The 20,983-nt window shown below is 40.6% G+C and overlaps 1 protein-coding gene across 5 annotated transcripts in view; it reads right to left on the bottom strand.

Moving 5' to 3' along the window:
- DPF3 (double PHD fingers 3) overlaps nucleotides 1-20,983 on the bottom strand; it is a 183,552-nt gene that overhangs the window by 30,731 nt on the left and 131,838 nt on the right. For 3 of the 5 annotated variants that reach the window (XM_075105735.1, XM_075105733.1, XM_075105734.1), the window contains one exon: nucleotides 13,557-13,685. In XM_075105735.1, coding sequence (XP_074961836.1) covers nucleotides 13,557-13,685 — 129 coding nt within the window. Of the gene's footprint in view, nucleotides 1-1,398; nucleotides 3,569-9,281; nucleotides 10,684-13,556; nucleotides 13,686-20,983 lie in introns of those variants that run through there. The other 2 variants (XR_012662547.1, XR_012662548.1) reach the window with 1 other exon arrangement.

Below are 20,983 nucleotides of genomic sequence, written 5' to 3'. Positions count from 1 at the left end.
CTAAGGAGAACATCATAGCTACCATCTCAGCACAGCTCAGAAATACAGTCAGCACCTTACCCCACCTTTTCAGCTGCCTCTGGTCCCTACTGCCCAACTGGTAAAAAGGAAGGAAAGACCTTCTGAGCCACAGAACAGCTGAGGACAACCCAGTAAGGAGTCCATGAGCTGCTCTATCAGATCCCAAACAGGCTCCCAAGAGCCACAGTGCCTGAGGACAGCCCAGGTAGCTGAAAATGCCTTTTGGTTTCCTCCTTCCTCCAACGAATTAGCCAAAGGCCTTGCACAGGTAAAGATACGGTCTGAAGGCAAGCAGTGAAGTTTTCAAGTCATACTCACCTAAAGAAAGAGTGAAGAAACAAAACACTAACGGAAATTAAAATTACACATGTGAAAAATAAAGCTTTATAGGGAAAGGCCATAAAAGAAGAGCAAGAATAGTTAATTCCCTGCTGCAAAGACACCCTCTGTCACACACAACTGTTAAAAATAGGCAGGTAGGAGCCCATCTGTACAACTCCGTACAATTCCTATATTGCCTCACTGGATTAATTTCTGATGTGTTCTTTAGGGCTTATTTGCCATTTAATCTGCTGGGGGCGGGGGGGAGTTCACTACTCTAAAGGATCTGTACCCGCATCAGATGATCTCTGAAAAAGCACACTTCAGCTGCTGTTTTTGTGAGCAGCTGCCAAAGGAAAAAGGGACATCTTTAGCCTCTACCAGTAGCAGAGAAATTGATGGGAAGGCAGAGGAAAGGCAACAGAGCTTCATAAAAGAGACAGCAGGCCTATTAGGGAGGAGGACACACAGTTTCCTAAAAAGACGGCATCTGATCTGAAACAGTATTTCCTCTTTCTCTTTCCATCCTGCACAACTATACTACTAATCCAATGTGTCTAAAGGGAAAGGGAGGGTTCATGTCTGCGCTGTGAAATGCAGCAAAGGGAACCACAGTTTCCAGCTACTCCAGTGACTGGATTAGAAATGGCATAGGTAGGGTCAGGACTCCTTAAGGCAATGTCACTAAAATCTACACAAAAAGCTCTCATATAATTCAGGCTCCACCTCTGATTCTAAATTAACTTAATGCAACTCTATTAATCTCATGGAGAAGGTTATTAAAATACAAACACATTTAAGAAATTCCTCTATTATCACCAAATGATAGGAAACACTCTTAAAATGAGTCCTACACAAAAACAGTATTTTATTTCCTGCCTACCTTCACTATAGCAAGCAACAGAACCAGTTTCTGAAGGCCAATGAATGGAGAAGAGAAAGTAAAAGACAAAAAGGAAGAAAATTCTTGGTTAACGTCATGCTTCATTAAGAAATACAAAACAAAATCCCGGGACAAAAGTCAATTTACAAAATGGAAAAGGGAAACAAAATCAATAGAGGAGGAATTTTTATTTTAAGCTTCAAAGGTAGTATTATAAACAATGGAGAGCTTAGAAAAGTATATGTACAAGTATATTATTCGACAATGTCTTTTTAAAATAAGATTATTTGCACTAAAAAGACCTTGTGGAATTGGTCTGATAAAGTAATATTTACAGAGGAATATACAGTAGGGACGTTGGAAGCAGAACTTTTATTTGAAAGGAATATTATACACACTGAACACAGACCCTACAGTTTGCAAATCTTCATTACAGTTGTGCGTCTTGTTATATTTTGATGAAATAAAGTTTGATTTCTTTTTTTCTCTAAAGGGAGTTCATCACTCGAAGTTTAGAAACCAACAAAATGAACATAACAGAACCATCCTACTAAAGAGCCCGATTAGGACATAAATTTTGTCATTTAACTTAGTGGGAGTGCGACTGAGGTCTACCAGACATCTTACATGGTTATTTTTGGGCCTATGTGTTAATCTGGGAAAGAGCAGGAGAAGGGGAAGGGAGAAGAGGACAAAATCTGCTGCTACTGACACATGGAAACCTCTCAATGAGGTGAGTTTGAGTTTTAGGCATGCAAGAAATACGATGCAGGATCAGGCTCTCTAGCAGCTTCAGCTAGTCAGGATGTATTTTTTGTAGACATAGCTTTTTTCACTCCAAAAACCAACATAAGCCACATTAACAAAACCACTTTTTCTATCTATACCCTGGATCTACACCAACAGGTACATCTGGCATCCCCGTTACAGACGAGAAGCTAATCTCAGAGCCAAGTCTGATACCGTTCTCCTAGGACACAAAGCTATCCTGCATCCTTACTAGACTGCATCACACGTGGCAGCGAACAGTCCTGCGCTATTCACTGTGAGCAGATTTGGCAGCTGACAAAATCCTCTGGTGCTTGTATGAAGCAGAACACCTCATTTCACTGAGATGACGACTAACAACTTAGAATTCGGGATGTGAACATCCCTCTCTGCTGCCTCACAGGATAATGTAGGATTGCAGCTGCGGGAACTCACATTCTTCTCCTGCAGAGTAATCCCTGTTGCTTACTGCTGACGTGAGGGTGCACCTGTATGCTTTTCAAAGTCCACTACCACTTAAGAAAGGGCTGAAGTACACAAGGTTTCTACACACGGCATCATCCTTGACTCCAAAGGAAGCTCCGTGCCAAGAGCACTTGAGCATTTAGATACTTTCCTTACAACCAACTCACAATCAGCTGTGGAATTACCAAAGCAAAACATAATACTAAAATTAAGAGAGTTGTTTTCCATTTTTAAAATCCTCTTTCAGCAGAAGTACTTCACAGAGCTGCTCAGGAGCAAATCTCTCCTACTGTGCAGAAGAGACACATCAATCCCACTGGGAGAAGACAGTCCTTTGAATCGGACACAAAATCTGGTAACCAAAGAATCCAGCCACTGAGCATGGTCTTTGCTATTTCAACAGTTTTTGTTCAGAATTGTGCCTAACACAGTACAGCAAAGTACATTTTAAGCATTTAACAGGATAATATTATTAAGGAGAAAGTAAACCAGAACAATCTTCACTTACCACATCCAATTTGCAAAAAACAAAGATACCCAGCACATGTATGAATGGCTTCTTTAAAGTAAGAGAGAGCAGAGTTGATCTTTATTTTCATTATTTTAAAAAAGTTTTTTCCTTAAAGTAAATATTCAGTCTTTATTTTACATTAAGTGCTTTTTAAAATTTCATGTCTTCACAAAATTGCATTTAAAATTTGAAGTAAAATGTATTTCAAACAAAAATACTGTGCAACTTCAGCACTTCTTTTCTCTCTTAAATATCGAAATAAATAAAATAGTTAAGTCTTTTTTCAGTTTGTTTGTTTTTCAGTCAGTTCTACTGTAGATCAATTCCAGTTTGACCTGGGTTTATACACACGCTTAAAAGAAAGTGAAATCAAGACTTTGAAAAACTTCTTTGTATTGCACCAGCTTAGGGCATCCCCAGAACTTCTCTCAACAGTTGGCAGCCGACTTCCCACAGTCCAGGCTCCTGTGCCAGATGAAACACGGGTACGGAAGGGTCAGGGCAAGCAGAGGAGAAGTGTCAAAGCATCCTGGCTTCTCTTGGCCTTCTTCTGAAATGCCTTGCTTGAAGGATGCTGGAGTCCATGAGGGCTGGGCTGACTGCAGAGGAAAAGGCAATACAAAGTAAAACTAAGCCAACTCCGACAGGCAACAAAAGCAAGCGTTCAGAAAAAAACAGAAGCACAAACCAACTTTCCAACACTGTTTGCATTCTAGTTCTTGGAAAATATAGCTCAACAGACTCAGTTTCAACTGACCATGAGAGCCATAAGTAAATATAAAGTAAATGAATAGGATATGAAGGAGTATATCCAAAAGAAAGGCATCAAACGCTGTGCATCTTTCTTGCTGTGAGTATCATTAATAACCTTCATCATTCAGCTGAAATAGCTGTCTCTTCACTAGAGGTTAAGACTTTTGCTTATGAAATCCTGCTCTGATTACATTGCTATATTACTAATTATTTGTAAAGAGCCACAAGTGTATGCAGTGCTGCACAAAAGACATTTTTAGAAGTCTGAACAATATACATACAGTGGCAGCAATGTGATAACTTCTGGAAATAAGTGAAAGACTGCATTTTGCATTGTGTTTAACCCATGAATGGACTAAGCTGCATATTACTAAACCAATAAAATAATCTCTTTAATTCCACAAAATGCAAGCACCTCCCCATGTCTTCCCCACACCTCTCAGATCAGTTCTGGATGACACGAAGGTCCAAAATCTTACAAGATGCCAGTGGCCAAAAGGATAACTCAGAGATATCAACTGGCAGCATCCCCTTTACAGGGGTATCAGAACTTGGAATTGCAACAGCTGGGTTTTGTTTTCTAAATGTTATTACAACTTGTCTTCTCTGAAACTGGCAACTTAACACTCATGGAAATACAGACAGGGACATGAAAATAGTTCCAAGCCAGTTTCAGTAATCTATGGTATTTATACAGGTTGAGTTTTTTTCAACCCTGGTAGATATCTGGCAACGAGAACAAAGGTCGGTAGGGTTTATTGTAATGGCTCGGTCAGCAAAAATTCAGCCTGGCTACATTCCTGCACTGCAAGGGTTTGTCAAAACAACTCCATGGCAGCATGAACACATGCATGTGCCTCATACTTTACATATACTCATAGCTACAAATTTTATATAAATAAGAAAAAAATCATAGAGAATAAGAAATGGGTGTTTATTGGAAACATCTACATATGTTGCAGAACAAAACACACTGGGCAGATTTTGCAGCTTTTATAATAAAACGACTCCCAGTGGAGTCAATACAATGTTTCCTTGAGGAATTGATTCAGTAAAACTGCTTGCCATGGGGAAGAGGCAAACTGCATGAGAAGCTAGGCTTTGAGAGCTCCATAGTTTGATGGTATTTGAATTACAATTTTAGGGCCCATCTCAAGATACCATTGCAAGAATTAACCAAAGAAAGGTCAAACAGGCAGGAGAGAATGCAGTGGTGGCCCGGCACAGCCCGGACTCAGCAACTCTCTGGGTGCAGTTCTCATTTGCTCCATGCATCAGCAGGCAGCAAACTGAGTCTCTGTCTTCAATCAAGAGCCTAAGCTGAGGTCTGTAAAATGGCAAACTGGAACTCAAAATGAATAACTAATGTAAAAGCTCAAAGGCAAAACAATGCAGGGAGGGGATTCTAATTACACATTCTGCTGAAACAAATGGCCATCTCGGAGCGTGTCTACACCATACTAGCAAGCATACTAACAGTGAGGTTTCATTCAATAAAACCCATAGCTAAGAAAGCCCAGTGCTAATCCTTCTGAAGCCAGTGGTGAAGTTCTCTCTGGACCTTGTTTCAGCAGCCCAGGCTCGTCATTTATGACCTTACCACATATGTACAATGTCACTCCAAGCACCATTACATATACAAGAAATAAGTATCCAACCCACAAAACTAGGGGGTTGCCTGGGTGGGGGGAAGAGATGCAAGTGAAGCGAAACTGATTTCAGTTCTTCCCCTGTTCTGTCACGTGCCTCACGGTCTCCTTTTATTTTTTTTAACTGTTATGCCAGAATCCCATATTTTCTTAAAATTTTCTCCATATATATTATCATGCCTAAAATTTTAAACTGTTTTCATGAAAGAGCTGAGGTCTGTCCCGGCTAAAATGTCATCTAATTAAAAGGCACAAAAGGGAACATGCTAAGGATCAGGGCACACTTTACGTAGCCTTTCTTCCCACTAATCAGCTGCTCAAGCAGCACGTCACTTCCTTATTTCTCCTGCTCCCATCTGTGAATCATTTTGCAGAGGATGGCTCAGGAAATTATGCATCTTTTCTGAGATCCTTTAGCATGGAGCAGTAGAAAGGTGCCTGATGAGATAGCTCACAAGACTAAACACAGAAAAGTCTGAATTTAGGACCTGAAATGAAACATCCCTTTATTCACATTTCACATTGGAGCTGTCTTATTCTGGTACATGGTTTTTGTGGGAGCATATGTTTCAGAAGAACTTTTGGACAGCCTTGTGCTCTAATAACATGTCTTTGGAGGAGGACTGGAAGAGCCAGGCTTGTGATTAGTTGAAGGACCGCACCTTCAAAGATCTTCTTAGGAAGCTCAGAACAGCAGGTCTCATTGAACTGCTGAAATCACTGGGGAATACAGACCATCACATTCCTTTCCGATTTTGAAGATGACTGTATTTTTTAGGTAAAACCCAGAATTCATGTTGAAATCTCTCTTTGTGCCCTCCTAGTTTTGTTTAGGACTTAGGTGTCTTTGAAGAGACATTGTGCAGTTCCCTTATTTCTGACCTAGCTGTGCTAGTGTCAGGCTTCTCTTTTTTTTTCATTGCACTTATGAAATTTCCTCCTATATATTTTCTGCCTTATTAACATTGCCATCTTCCCCTTGTCCATCTGAGAGGGTCTCATGTAGCAGCCCCTTTGCTTTGCTTTCATCTTTAACTCATGAGCTACCAACCTTCTTTCCCGGTTCCCAGCCTTCACTCCTACACTACCTGTGCCCTGAGAATATTTCGTTTCCATATCAACAGTCCATTCAACATTCACTGTTAATGCTACTTTACAACCTAGCTTAAACAAATACTCTTTTATCTTCCATCTCTACATCTTAATTTCCTCCCTATGATTGATGCCTTCCTGTGGTTAGTACCACACTGCTCAACCTGCTGGACTAAACTCCTGTTGGTTATCTCAGTCTAATAAGACATCTTGAGGAGTTAAGGACTACTCTGCTCTCCGTAACAACAAATTTATTTTAACTTCCTTCCTCTCTCACGACTAGATTGAACCAGCGACCATCCATATACACATTAATGGTATAAATAACAGCGATGGATATTTTTCTATGCTGTCTGTAATAAATGTCAGCTGGCAATTTTCATGCACTCTGAGCTGTTGTGGCTTCTTCCTGAGGGTACTGTGCTACCCGGTTGTCACAAAGATGGGTGGTTAGGTTGCGAAAGGATGAAGACTGTATGCATTGTTATAATGACTGCATTTGTGAAACTGAATCAAGACTTAATGAATTATGGGGATCTGATTATTGTTTGTATTCCAGAAGAGCCCAGAATGTGTTAGGCATGGTTCACAAAAGACAATGGTAAGGACTCCACTTGGAAAAAATTATATTTAAAGTATGCCTACTCTGCAGTTGATGCAGTGACTGGAGTTCTTCAGAAAGACGAACCTGGGTGGGTTTCAGACAGCTAGCTCAGGTGCTGCAAGGACTGCAGTGAGCACAGCAGCATGGAGATCAGGATGGGCCGCAACAGCATGCAGGGAGCTGGGTAAATCCAGCACTTAGTAAATGCTGAGCTCTGTGCTGCCATCCCTGCAAGTGTGGCCAGGTTGGCTGGTTCCACGTGTGTCAACCCTACAGCTCTCAGGCAGTAAAAGGTAGGCAAATGAAAACCGAACTCTCTTCAAGTCTTTAATAATTCAGGTCCCCATTACTCTTGTGAGCCTTTCCCTGTCAAAGCATACTCTGTATTTTGAGGAACACTGGGTAAAATGAAAACTCTTTTCTTAACCTTCTAATCTGTCTGACACGACTGCTACATGGATACAAGAAGTAGATGCAAGATGAATGCAAGAAATCATCTTGTTTGTTTACTATGCATTTAGCACATTTCTAGGTACTTGCTCCCTTCCTATTTCCCCTGTTGTTCACCTGGGCATGTCAAAAAGTAGCAAGAGAAAGAAAAAAAAATTTTTTAAGGAAAAAAAAAATAATACTAATACCACAAATGTAAGTGCAGGGCTTGAGGGGCAGGAGTAACAGAAGAAATCAATTTGAACTTCATTTTTCAAATTCTATAACATTTCAGGTTTGCAGTATTTCTTTGCAAACTGGGAACAACTCTACTTCTGGACCAGATTCTGCTCTCAGTTACATTAGCATAAATTTAGACAAAATCCACTGGACTTTACTGATATTACTCTTTTCTGACAGTAAGGTCAGTATGGAACGAGTGAGCCCACAGTGCCTCATGCAAGGGCTGGTTTCACGCATTCTTGGCTGGGAATTGTATTCCATCTTGACTTCTGTTGCTCTTTGTTAATGTCTGCATCACCTACATGTGTGTATGTGTCTGTGTGCATACATTTCTAATATACGCCTACCTATACACACACACACACACACATATATATAAAAAATGATACAGATATGCAAACTATCCTAACTCTTTCAGACATTTTGGAAAAGCGGACATCTGTAAGTCTGTGCCTCACCCCTGGAAACCATCTGAAGTTTGAGCTTTTAGTAAATACGGAGAAGGGGCAAAATATTATAAATCTATCTTCTGTTCTTTCTGAGAATAAAGGACTGGTTCTGGAAGGAATGAATGTTTTTATCAGTTCAAGTACACTTCTCATTGACAGTGTTAAGTCAAAATATCATTGATTTGACACTCATCAATTTTAATACACCAGCAGGAATGGAATAGTAACAGAAAAGGATTATCAATATGAGGAAAGCTTCAACAACGCTTTCTCCTGGCAGGTGTGCACGGCTCTGGTGTACACTGTCCTATGGCATAATCACACAGACGTATTTTGTAACATTTTGTAGCACCATTCTCAAGGCAGATTATTAATGTAATCTAGACATCAGTAGCATGCATTCTGGATTTATCCCATGTACCTAAAAGCAGAATCTGTCCACTGCTTATTCCCTTCTAAAGTGAAGAAGAAAAAAATTTAGAGACAGAATCCTTTCTCTTTTTTTTAAGGTTTGGGGTGGGGGAGGAGGGGGAAGTTGAAAGAGTTCTCATAGGCAGTATTGTGCTACTCCAGCAAAAGAAACAGGAGAAATGGAATAAACTTGGGTAGGCTTCATTCATGATTTAGAACAATATATATCCGAAGTTTTCATCGTGAGCCTGAGATTTTTACTCTGGCATGAAAAACATACACCTTCACTTTAAGGATTAGGCACTGCCCAGATAAACATCTGTTTTGCCTCTGATTTGAATGAGGTCATGCTTTCACTCTGTTTGGCATTATACACATCGGTAAAAATACATCCTTAGAACCTAATCTTGCCCGTGCTCCAGGGAGATTTTTGCCTGCATTAGGACAGCAAAACAAACCTATGCACTGACTCCTTTTGAATCACTTCTGACTGTACAGGAGACTGGATTCTGCTCCCACAGAACTTCCATTAGCTTCACCAAGGGTGTGAATGTGGCGTATACTCATAACACAATTTAATCCATGGGACTTACTCCTACAACAAAGCTCAGTCAAGGGTCTGTTGAAAATCCAGGGCACAGAGATTTCAAATTGAGTGAAAGACATTTCAGCTCAGACATACCTTTAAAATCCTGTTGCATGCTTCCTCCTTTCTGGGAAAGTTGCTGGGAAGGGAGTCACTCTCTTCTTCATTGCCCTTGGAACTTTAATGAGTATTGCTTTGGTTTAATTCAAGAGAAGTTATTGAAAAGCAAACAAAGTGTCTTACAAGACACTACAGAGAGAAAAAAACTGGGTGACACAGGAAAAAATGCTGTGAATTAAAATTTGAAAATGGAAAGAAAAGTACAGGTGAGGTATTTTTCCATATAATTTCTTCTATGATTTTGCTCCTCCATCTGTTTTGTCTTGACGTCTACGACTTGCCATTCGTATTCCATCCCTATGCTTGGAAATTGCTGTCCATGAAGTGAAAGGTGAAGGAAAAGAAAAATAAAAAAGTAGAACGGAGTGAGGAAGACATGAAGGGGTGCAAGGAGGAGGAATCTATTCAGTGTAAAGATGCCCAGAGGAGGGATGGAAACACGTTCCCCAAGGTCATGGTCTTCAACGGTGCTGCTTGTATTTTCAGGCTGTTAAAGACAAGTGTAGCAGATGTACAAGAGCCAAACTCCACATGCTACAGTAAGTGCAAAATCTCAAAACGCAGAAGCCATCACATCAAGGGTTTCCTTGTCCTCCAACAGAGTTTGCCCACAGTGGTTCTCTAGAAACAGTTTTATTATCAAGTAGACATCCATCGCTTTTTTTGTGGTTTTTTTTTTCTTTGTATTTTTATTTAAAAAGTAGTTTTTCTAATAATATATAGAATATATAAATAATAATAATTAAAAAAAACTAGTTGGGTTTGCTTTCTGCTCTCAAACCCATCTGTATTTTTTGTGGTTTGCTGATATATATATTAAAAGACAAGAAAATCAACTCTGCTCACTATTTAAAAAAAATTAAATCCACCTTTCATGTTTCCAGAGAGAAAGAGAAGGGGGGGAGGTGGGAGGAAAACAAATTAAAATGAAAAAAATAACAACAGGAAAATCAAAACCTTCTGTCTCTTCAAAGTAGTTGTCATGAGCTTTAAATGCTTATGCTTTCAGTGTACACCCCACAGGAAAAACAACAAAAATAACACAAAAAAAACCAAAGCAACAACAACAAAAAAACCCAAACGCCAAGGACCTAAAATTAAAAAAAGAAAAAGGTAATAATAATTCTAGTAGTAAAAAGGACAGCAAATCGCTCAAGAGTTTGTGCGTCTTTTTAGTTATTTTAGCAGCTGCCCTTTTTGTCTGCAGAGGGAGAGCTGCCACCACAGCCACCTCCTCGGCTCGAGAGAGGCTCTTCTGCATCATCCTCGTCAAAGCCATGAAAGGTCGAGGTGTCGCTTTCTGACGTGGAACCGAACAAGTCCTCCGTAGTGCGTGCTGGCGCTGCTTCGTCCCTCCTGCCTTCTCTTCCCAAATGAGCTGACATGTATGATGAATATATCAGCACATGGGTTAAGCAACAGGCATCATCATCATAATTTTTTTTAATTATCATTATTATTAAACAATTCAGACTACTGGGCTCATAGGTGTGTGCTTGTATGTGCCCGCGCACCTCAGCAACATAGCTCGGTACAACTGCAGTAACAAAAATAAAAAAGGATCAGTTTCTCTTTCAAAGAAAAAAAATCTACAAACAACACAGGTGCCCATAGCTATGGCAGCGAAAGGGTTAATTGTGTTTTCCTCTCTTCAAAAGACATTAAAATATTTCCTTGTGATTACTTAGATCAATTTTAAAAGATTTTTAGACCATATAAGTAATTAGACACCGTTAATGCTAAGCACAATGACTGTTCTTCAGACTGGCATCAACTGTCACAAATTTACTGCTACAGAAATGTAACCCACTAGACACCTCATCAAGGTCAGGACTATCTTTTCTCCCTGTCCTTCACCTGATCCTAAAGAGCCTCCTCTGTAGACAAAATGAAATACATTTTGAAGAATAAGTGAAAGTAACCTAAACAAATGCTTTTAGTCCAATTTCATGCCATCTCCTTCAAAAATAAAATAAATAAACCCCAAACAAATATACACAGTCCAAGAACTAAAACAACTAAGATGAGAAGTCCTGGGGAACACTGAAAAGTTCAAATGTGTGTGAGCCAATCCAACTTTCAATATGGAACAGGAAATTCTCCACACAGGACATCAATAACAGCAGCAGCAGCAGCAACAACAACAACAACAAAAAGAAGACTCTTAAAAAGAGAAGTCAAATACTGAAACCTGAAAAACTGAGGTTTATTTTCTCCCTCAATCAAACATGTTATGTGATTAAAAGTATAGCCTTCAAATTCTCTCTTCAGCAACGGTAGAGAAAAAGACGTCTCTGGTGCCCCAGTAAAATGAAAGTGTGACGTTTTAGGGAACAGCTATTTTATTATTGAGAAACTATAGTATTAAGTATTAAGTAACCAACTGCTTGGTCCCCAACTCCAGCTACAGGAATCAGTCATATAACAAGGACACTGCATTGCTTGAGACACGAAGAATTAAATCCTGTTCACAAAAAGAAAATGGATATAACAAAATAATTGGCAGGTGAATCACCTTGTAGAGATGTGATTTTACTAACTTTGTGAAGGGAAGAAACAATATAATTTCCATGACGCCTCTTTCCGTATAATGAAAATGTTCTCCATTATCAAGAAAGAGAAAGATGACAACCACCAAAGAGGTTTCATTGTTTTGGTTTACAGATTAGTGTGTGGTTGTACCTTAATCACTTTCATCACACATCAGTCACACCACTGCAGACCCCTACGAACGGCCCAGGTGGGTCAGAATTTTTACAAAGATAGCATTTAATGGAACTGATTTTGCACAATTTAGCTTACATGCTGACCTACTTGTGCTATCACACTAAGGAATCAAGGGAATTAATGTATTTGTATTACATTCTGATATAATCACCATAGCAATGTTTAAATAGCAAAAAAATACGGATCCATCTCACTGTGCCATATCAGGACAATGCTGAAATGAGTTATATTGAACTGTAACAATGAAGAGGAAGGGCAATGATCTTCCAAGATGGCACAACAGACCACATGAGCTTCCCCCTTCAGTTATTAAGAAGCAAACACGTATACACTAAAATATGCCCCTGACTGCACAGCATTCCTAAGGATGCCCCTGGAGAAAACTGAAGGGGTTGCCATCAGTCCTCTGGTGACCAGTCGGTATTACTTCAGAATATCTTCAAAGGTCACAACAACTGCAGAAGGCAATTTGTCAGTGAGAGTCTAGTCCTGCTCCCTACCACTGAATGTGGTAAGAGGCTTACTATGAATTTCAGCAGGAGCATAAAAAGGCCATTCCCTCGGCACGAGAACACTCCACATCGCATTTCAGTCATCATGCAATAGACATCTTTCAGTGACTACAGTACAGAAGCAACAGCAGCAATACTGATATTTCAAGGTGTCTTTGGTTTTCAGACTTCCACATGATGGTCTTATCACCACTAGTATCACCACTGTCCAGAAGTATCACAACTGGAAACTTGGACCAAAGCTAGAATATGCAGTTATTAAAGGTTTCGCATTCCCTCTACCGCCACCACCACCACCTTCCATGCGAGCTATAAATAACTGCTCAGCTGGGATAAAATCTCCCAAAAAAAGAGAGAGAGTGGAAAAAAAAAATGAAAGGAAGGAAGAAAACAACAGTCCAGAAATAAAGACAGCTCAGAATGGGAAAGACACAATTGCCTATGTTTAAAAAGAGAGAAGGAAAGAAAACTGAGAAATAAAAAACCCTTTAAACAAAATTAATGATAGTCATCTTGTAAGAGGATAATTCTTGACAGCTACCCCTATCCCTACCCTGTAATTTCCTCCTTCTTTCTTTTTTGGATGAAGAAATGCATGAAATGTGTAATCAATGGAAATGCTTGTCATGCAACTTTCATAAATCTTGTAAGTAATTTATAGTTGTAATCGCAGCATTTGAAGTCAGAGCCCATTCTTTCACATCGTCACAGGATTTTCTTCTTCCATTTGAAGAACAACTACTACATGTAGCAATGTTCACAGGAGCCAATAAATACATTAAAACTTTATTATTTCATAGGACCCCATTAGCTTAAAAATGTGAATCCAACAATGGGTTTTATGACAGAAAATTTCCCAGTCATCCTTTCCCACAAACACAGGCAAGAGGTAAGACCTCATCTTCTATCCCCTCCCAAGTGCACTACCTTTCTTCAAAATCTTCAAAAGGAGCAAAAAAACAAGTCACACAAATGCCTTTGTACAAGAAAGTTGCAAGGAGGAGTCACCTACCAGAGCGCCCACAGTCTGAGCATGACACAAGTTCCTCAGGCCGGCCACTTTTTTTGTTCATGTTGGAGCCTCCGAGGCAGAAGTCACAGTAATTATTGGGAATGATGACCCCATCTGGTCCTTTCTGGGCTGCAGTTGGGTTAGAAATCAGATTTACTTAAAGAGCATTCAGTTTGGACATTTCCCCCTTCCCCCTGATGTGATGTTAGCTTGGTGAGTTTGCAGGCCACAGTCTTCCCAAAATATTGTCAGTTAGAACAAAAAGTGAACCGTATAAGTCATCTCCATTTTGAGTACACCTTGTATTGTACCTATTTTGCCTGAAATGCACTCCACAGTTTCCTCTGTAAAGCCAGCCGGGCTGGTCCCTCGCAAGGACCTGCTGCCAGAGGTCCCGGTACAGTTCAGGGACTTTGTAACGTGCACAGGCACAGAAACAATCCCTAATGCAGAATCAGACCTACGCTGTCAGTGAGCCAAGCCTGTTTTTTTCAGACAGCAGTCATAATCACAAACAAAATACAAATTCAGAAGGGAAGAATGCATCCCCCAAAACTCAGAAACCAACAGCAAGGAGATGGGGGGAAAGGTACCATAACTGCTTTTATTTCCAGTGGTTTTGGGGGGATTACATCTCAAAGCAGCAGAATGTCCTTAGTCAAGAATTTGGTTCAAACGGCCACGAATATTCACAGGGAAAGCCACTTTTGGGTGGCTCACCCAAGGGTTAAGCTACCTGCAGCCGAGTGCATGTCCCCTGGGAGGAGCAGGGAGGGCAGCAGGTCCAGCACTACCAGAGCACCCAGCACAGGAGCAAAGACTCTGGCCAGGGCAGATGTCCCAGCCAGCAGAGTTAAAAACTCTTTCAGCCAAGAAAAAAGGAGGGAAATTACAGTCCTATTTTCCAGCTAGGAATAGTTGGAAAGGAGCAGACACACACTGGGTCTTAAGCAGAGGAGCAGGCACTTCCCCTGGAAAGGAGAGAAGGGCACAGGTCTTCTGCATTCCTATTAGTTGAGCAGAACAGCAAAGTGCTTTTTCTCTTGCTCACAACTGCCATTTTTCTCCTCCGCTCTCCAGAGAGGGAAAACTTCTTGTTCCTGCATGCTTTAACTAAGAACTGGGGAAAGGAGAGAGGAGTGGGGGGAATGGTTGGTCTTCATCTTTGTTACTCCTTTTTAACTTAAAAATTCCAGTGGTACACCTGACCTAATCCTACCCCATGAAGATTTCTACAAACTAGAAAATGAAGACCTTTGAACTGTACCATCTATAATTAATTATCTTTTTAACGCATATTTTGTAACTTGCAGATTTTTAACAGATGTTTTGACAGCCTGTATTAATGGTCTTTTTGTCCACATCCAAATTTCCCCCAAAGAACAATGGTGTTCTAAAATGCTTCTGGTAGCAGTCCAAGACACACACTTAAAATTAAAACTTCCTCCACGTTCAATCTACTTTTCTGGTTTGGGTGCTTCTAGTTATTCACTTACTTTCAGCTGTTGATTCACTGAGTTTTTTGGAAATTGGTAACTGAAAGATTGCAGGTAAGGTAAAATGAAAAAATTTAAAACCCATAGGCTGCAAATACATTACTCTCTTCCTGCATGGTTGCCGAGTCCCTGACAGTGTTTACTAAACAATGGGCTTTGCTCTGAAATGGTCCTAGTTAGCAGATCCCCAGTTCTCCCAAAACCAGAGAGAAGCTCCCAGCGTTAGGTTAGCATTTTGTCTGTTCACAGAGAGGCATTTAATACATGCATGCCAGATAAGCAAAAAAAGAACAGGAACCAGGTGGAAGCCTAGTGCACTGGCTCATTTTAAGAGCTGTAACAAAATGATCATAAAGTTGCTGCTTGTACATATTTTGTGTATAAAAAGCAGATCTCTCTAGCATTTGTTTTTCCCTCTACAACCCCATTCTGAAAAAGTTAAGTAATTCTTCTTTATATTGTGCTGTATCTACAGACAGCCCATGTGCAATGCAAACTCAGCAAGCTCGACATTCAGTGACTTTTTTGTCTTTTGTTCCTTATTACATTACTTCACCTTTCATCCAAGTTTCTTAAAGTGCCTTACAGATACTAAAAACCTAATATTAACCCTCAGTGGGGTCAAAAGCCTCTTTTGTCATTGACTTTAACCACAGTGTTGCTGGGCCCTAATTAAGTCTCGTGCTGAGGAGGCAGCATTACATTTTACAGCTGAAAGACTTGGAGGTAGAGTGATGAACTGGCTTACTCACAAACACACAATTCTGTGGTGAGGCCACAAATACAAACAAGCATTCAAGGCACCAGCCAGCAGACTTAGGAAAGGGCTCCACTTCTACCACCGCTCAGAACTGTACAACTCATTTAATACCCTGCATATACTAACTTAAATTTTTCCAGGGCAGCTTATGACCCCAAGATCCACTGCCTGTGAAACTGGGAGTGGGACAGGGGACTTAGTGAAAATACATATACTGATCAATTTGTCTACAGTGTGTGGGGAAGGTGGAGGCTATTAGCTGACTGCGATGAAGCTGTAGGGATTCTCCTAGGCTACTGGCATGGGAATAAGCATGGGTTTTGATAACTTAACTTTCCTTCCCTTTTCCTTTTCCTTTTCCTTTTCCTTTTCCTTTCCCTTTCCCTTTCCCTTTTCCTTTTCCTTTCCCTTTCCCTTTTCCTTTCCCTCTTCTCTTATCTTTTCCAATTTAATTTAACTTTTAATGTGAGTACCTATGTGCTCCTCTATTTCTTATCACTCATAAATATGGACCTGGCTCAGCTCAGTGTGATAATGTCAGGCCTGAAAAATCATACACAGAGAAGAAGTTCTTGAAGTTACATCAATGATGTCTTAAATTATGTATCTCTAGAGCTAAATAAGCCAGACAATGTTATGCTCTTCAATGTTTTTTTGTTCTAACAGATGTAAAAACTAGAATCAAACCTGACTCAAGCTTATTTTCTTGATCAGTACTGCACCAGGCATTAAGTCCCAGGCTAAATCATGGAAGGTTTGAGAATAACGAGATTTCCAGATGATAGTAAGCAGAGTTCTTACTTTCAAAGGATTTTTTTTGTGTACACCCTTGGAGTTTTTAATTCTATTTTACTGTAGTTCAGAAATTATGAGGGAATTAAGAAACAAAGCAAAGATAGCAAGATATAACATGCAATATTCATGATAAGGGTATCATGCACCAAAAGCCCAACCCTAATCCCACCCCTTAATCAATAAAATTACTTAAAAAAGTAAGTATGGGAACGGATTCACAAGTGAAACCAATTAAATTACCAGGGACTAATGTGTAGCTGCTTTTCATCTGAGACATAGTAATTAACTAGGTATCCACTTCTTGCACATGCTATTGACAAAGTAGAAGGTGCTAGCTTAAGACAGACAATAGCTCAACTAATGAGAAGTAACTCACTGCTAGCTCAATCATTTTGATCAGGTGACTAAAATCAAGGATTTTGTCTAAAAAATGCTCACCATGAATCAGAAACTGGTTTACAGAAAAGCCTTGAAAACCAACCACGGCCTTGTCCTAGCTTACTCAAAACTCCTCTGATTTTCTTTTACATTACAAATGGCAACAACAGATCAAAAGCTCTGAGGAGCTTTGAGGAGCTAAGGTGTGCTCATAGAGGGGGTATTTAAATCAGTGCCTCATGCCATTTCAACTCAGTGTCGCTTTCTAGTTTCATCAAAGGACCCGTCTTCATCTACATCTGCCCCAAAATAACTAGAGTATATAATTTTTAAAAATACTTTAAAAAAATTTATTAAGGAGAGACACACACAGAAAGATCTGCACAGTTCAAATGATAGTTTCTCTGTACCTGAAAGCTGATTAATGTGAAGACAGAACGCAGACTGAGAAGGAAGTCAATATTTCCAAATAACTTTGGTATGTGCTTATTCTGAAATATATTTTTTCTTCTTAGCGTAACCAAGTTAATTTCAAACTATATCAAGCTAAGCAGAATGAAGACCTACTTAAAATATGGTACCATCATTCACAGGAGTCTTCTTGCAAAATAAGTACTGTAAATTAAATAAATTCTGTAGTATATAATCCAGTAACTTTGCTCTGTAGACAAAACCTAAGAAGCTAAACAAATTCACTGACTTTATATATTTAAAATAACTTCTGCGCCTTCTTGATTTTGAAGGCAGGGGCTCTAAACAGAGTTCTAGCTTCTCATCTCCCTTCTTCAAGTAATCAAAAAACCTGGAAGTTATCTTCCTCATGACTTCAGTTTAATAATAAAAGAAAGCTGCTTCTAGAGAAATAACATCAAGAAATTAGGAATTTTCTTTTCTCCATCACCTCCTGGAGCTACATAACTCAATAAGAATCTGAGTTTTCTAGCTCTCATGGCTGCAGAGAATATCGTGAATGGAAGGCAAGTTCAGAAGCAGCAATTCTTGTCCCTGTTTTTTAATCAGAAAACTCAGAACACAGATATTTTAAATAGCTTTCCTTCAAAATGTGACTCTTAAAAATATACAGACAAAACCCCGAATAAATAGAACATTGTAGTTTTTCAATTTTCTGATTTCTAAGTGAAGTTGTTTTGATGTTTTGGATCACAATCTTTAAAAACTTGGAGCTGGAACCGGTGCTTAAAAGAAAAGCTGGTTTCTCTGTTCCTTGGTACCAAATCACAGTCACCACGTATTTCTTCAGCCTGTAGGTAATACTAATACCTAACCACAGTTTAAGCTGTGCCTCTAGGTTTGGTAGCCGTTTATCCCCTTTTATCCTATCCACACTACTGGAAAGGCAGTGGAGAATGAGGAGTTGAGCGCATGCCTCACTGTTGGGGTGGGGGGCTGTGCATTGTTTAAACGATTACAGTGAATTGGCTACAGTCAGACATATACGCACTCCCAAAGGGATTTTTCCTAAGACATTTCGTCCAGCTCTTACCTGTTTCTTCTGGGCTTGATCCAAAACCAATAAAGTCCACTGGAGGTTTTCGATTCAATTCAAAAGGCTTTGCATCAGGCCATTTACTCTGTTTGCAACAAAAATTTACAATAGAGACCACAGGAACCTGCGCCTAGGCCTGAACCAAGCCAATGAACTTTGCAATGGAGGAAAAGGGGTGGATTTGCTGGTTTGGTTTTTTTTTTTTTACATCTACAAGACTCTTTGTCTGAGATGGGGGCCCAGTTTTCCCTTCTGACACCTCCCTTTTTCACGCTGTCGAAGTGCAAGTCTGACGTTTGGCCGCCTGCACAGCAAAACACCAGCCAAGAGCCTGAGCCTGAGGTCGTCAAGCCCCTTGGAGGACTTGATGACATATAATTCCAACCTATAGCCTAAGTGCCCCCATGGGCGTTTGCTTGCTCCCCCCCCCGCTGCCACTGCCACTCATCCCTGGCAGTCCTGGCCTGTCTCCATGGCGACCGGAGTGCCAGGTCGGGGCTGCCTCTGGCCTTGCCACCTGCAATCGCTTCATGTCTCAAGTGTAAGGAATTGCAGCATAGCCCCCTTCATTTGCTGCTCAAAATGCATCGGTGGAGGATAAGCAGGCTCATGCAAGAAATTACAACATGATAATTAAATTTAAAAATGGCTTTAAGGAGAAGGGAAAAGAAAAGTGGCGCTTGGACTGTGGCTTTTGTTCAAGGAAGAGGAGGGAGATGGCTGACTGGGCATATACCCGCTTCTGCCCCGATCATTGCTGGGGTGTAATGAGCAATGGTGGGGGTCAGAGAGGTGGGTTGTAGAGGTCCTCCTCTGCTCAGGGCTAGACCCTGTCCTGGAAAGGAACAATAAAAGATTAACATATATATAAAACCCCTGGTGTGGTGAGGAACAGGCCAAGCACAGCTGAAATGCATTCAAGGCTCTTGCTCTCTCATATGTACGCAGCCAGGCCCAGATATGCACAGTCATTTCTGTGGCCTCCTCGTCAGTGAATTAACTACAGGATTTTTTTCATTGCAATTTTCCAGGAAAATATGTTAATCAAACTGAATGAGAGGAAATGGCCAGTCTCTCTGGGCATATTTACTCTGTCGTTAACACCAGAGATAAGCATGTTGGCTAACCCCAAACTGGGAAGTGTTGGGGCACTCGATACAGAGACCCTCCACCAGGCTGCAAGCATAGGTTAGGTTGGTAGCAACACATCTGTGTTGATGTGGTACAGTATTCAACCAAATAAGCTCTGAACTTGGGTGTAGCACTGGGAAACGGCCACTGTTCTGTTCCCAGAGTCAAGCTAATCAGCCTGCACAGTGCAATGGGCCTCTGCTAGCTCAGGCCGCCCGCGCCGCACTCCCCCACACAGCACCGGCGTGCCCTTTGGTGGCGGCCAGAGAAGCAGGCTGCACTATGGAGTGAGGTGCTGCAAACCACCCACCCAAAGTACTGCCAGTTCTCTCTAGTAACTGGATTTTATCTCCTCTTTGAGTTAGTTGGTGCTGTGGGGATAGAAGCAGCTGTTGCCTTTGCACAGTTTTTAGCAACTGACAGGTTTGCCTTTCCTACAGCCCCTGTTCATGGAGACACATGCCCAAGGAACACTACAAGCTACAAGAAGGAGGAACATCTGTAGGGAGTCAGAGAAAGCCTCTGAATGTGGGGGAAGGGAGAGCGTTTGATCATGTTTTTTACAGGAATCAATATGGCCTTCAAGTTGAACAGCTGATGAATGAGCTGGGAGGTAGGCAGTAGAAGGTACAGCTAGGAAGATACAGAATCAACTGATCAAATCTTGTAGATTTGGGTAGTCAGCACTCCAGCACCATAAAGCAGCACTTCATAGAAATGTCTGTTCACTGATCTTACAGTGTCTTCTGCAGGAACACCTAAAGCATGGGCCAAAATCCCACAACTCACAATAAATCATTGTAACTGTCCAGTGCCTTGTGACAATCAACAGCAGGAGATACAGAATAGGAAGGCAGACAAAAGAGTCTGACATGTCAACATACAGATTTGTGATTTTGAGGGGTACCTCTCCTGACACTTGGTCTCTGGCCACTGAAATGCATCATTCCCATCAGCTCAGGGAACTCAAGGAGGGATTATAGTGCTCGATATACAGCCCTGTTCAGCAGTACCCCTCAGTATTCAGATAAGAATGGCCAGTGTGGTGAAATGGGTCCCTGCAGCATGTTGCAAGCTTTGGATCTGGAAATTAGTCACTGGAGGAGTGTGAGAAGGCAGAGCACCTAAGTTAAAATTCAGTCAAAACTGGGTTTAAAAATTCTACATGGAGGAGAGAAAAAGCAAGGAGATAGCGAGAAAGGAAAAAAAAATCATAAATACATAAATGATACCATTCTGTCGGAAGAGCTGACATGTTATCGAAGCAACACATGGTTTTCAAAAACTAATTACTCAAATTGGAGACTAACAGGGACTAGAAACTTGTCTCAACATTGTTGGCAGGCAAGTTTCACTACTA

The sequence above is a fragment of the Phalacrocorax aristotelis genome, chromosome 10, assembly GCF_949628215.1.
Source record: "Phalacrocorax aristotelis chromosome 10, bGulAri2.1, whole genome shotgun sequence".
Taxonomy (NCBI): Eukaryota; Metazoa; Chordata; class Aves; order Suliformes; family Phalacrocoracidae; genus Phalacrocorax; species Phalacrocorax aristotelis.
The sequence above is the reverse complement of the archived record's forward strand: the minus strand, read 5'-3'. Positions and strand labels throughout refer to the sequence as shown.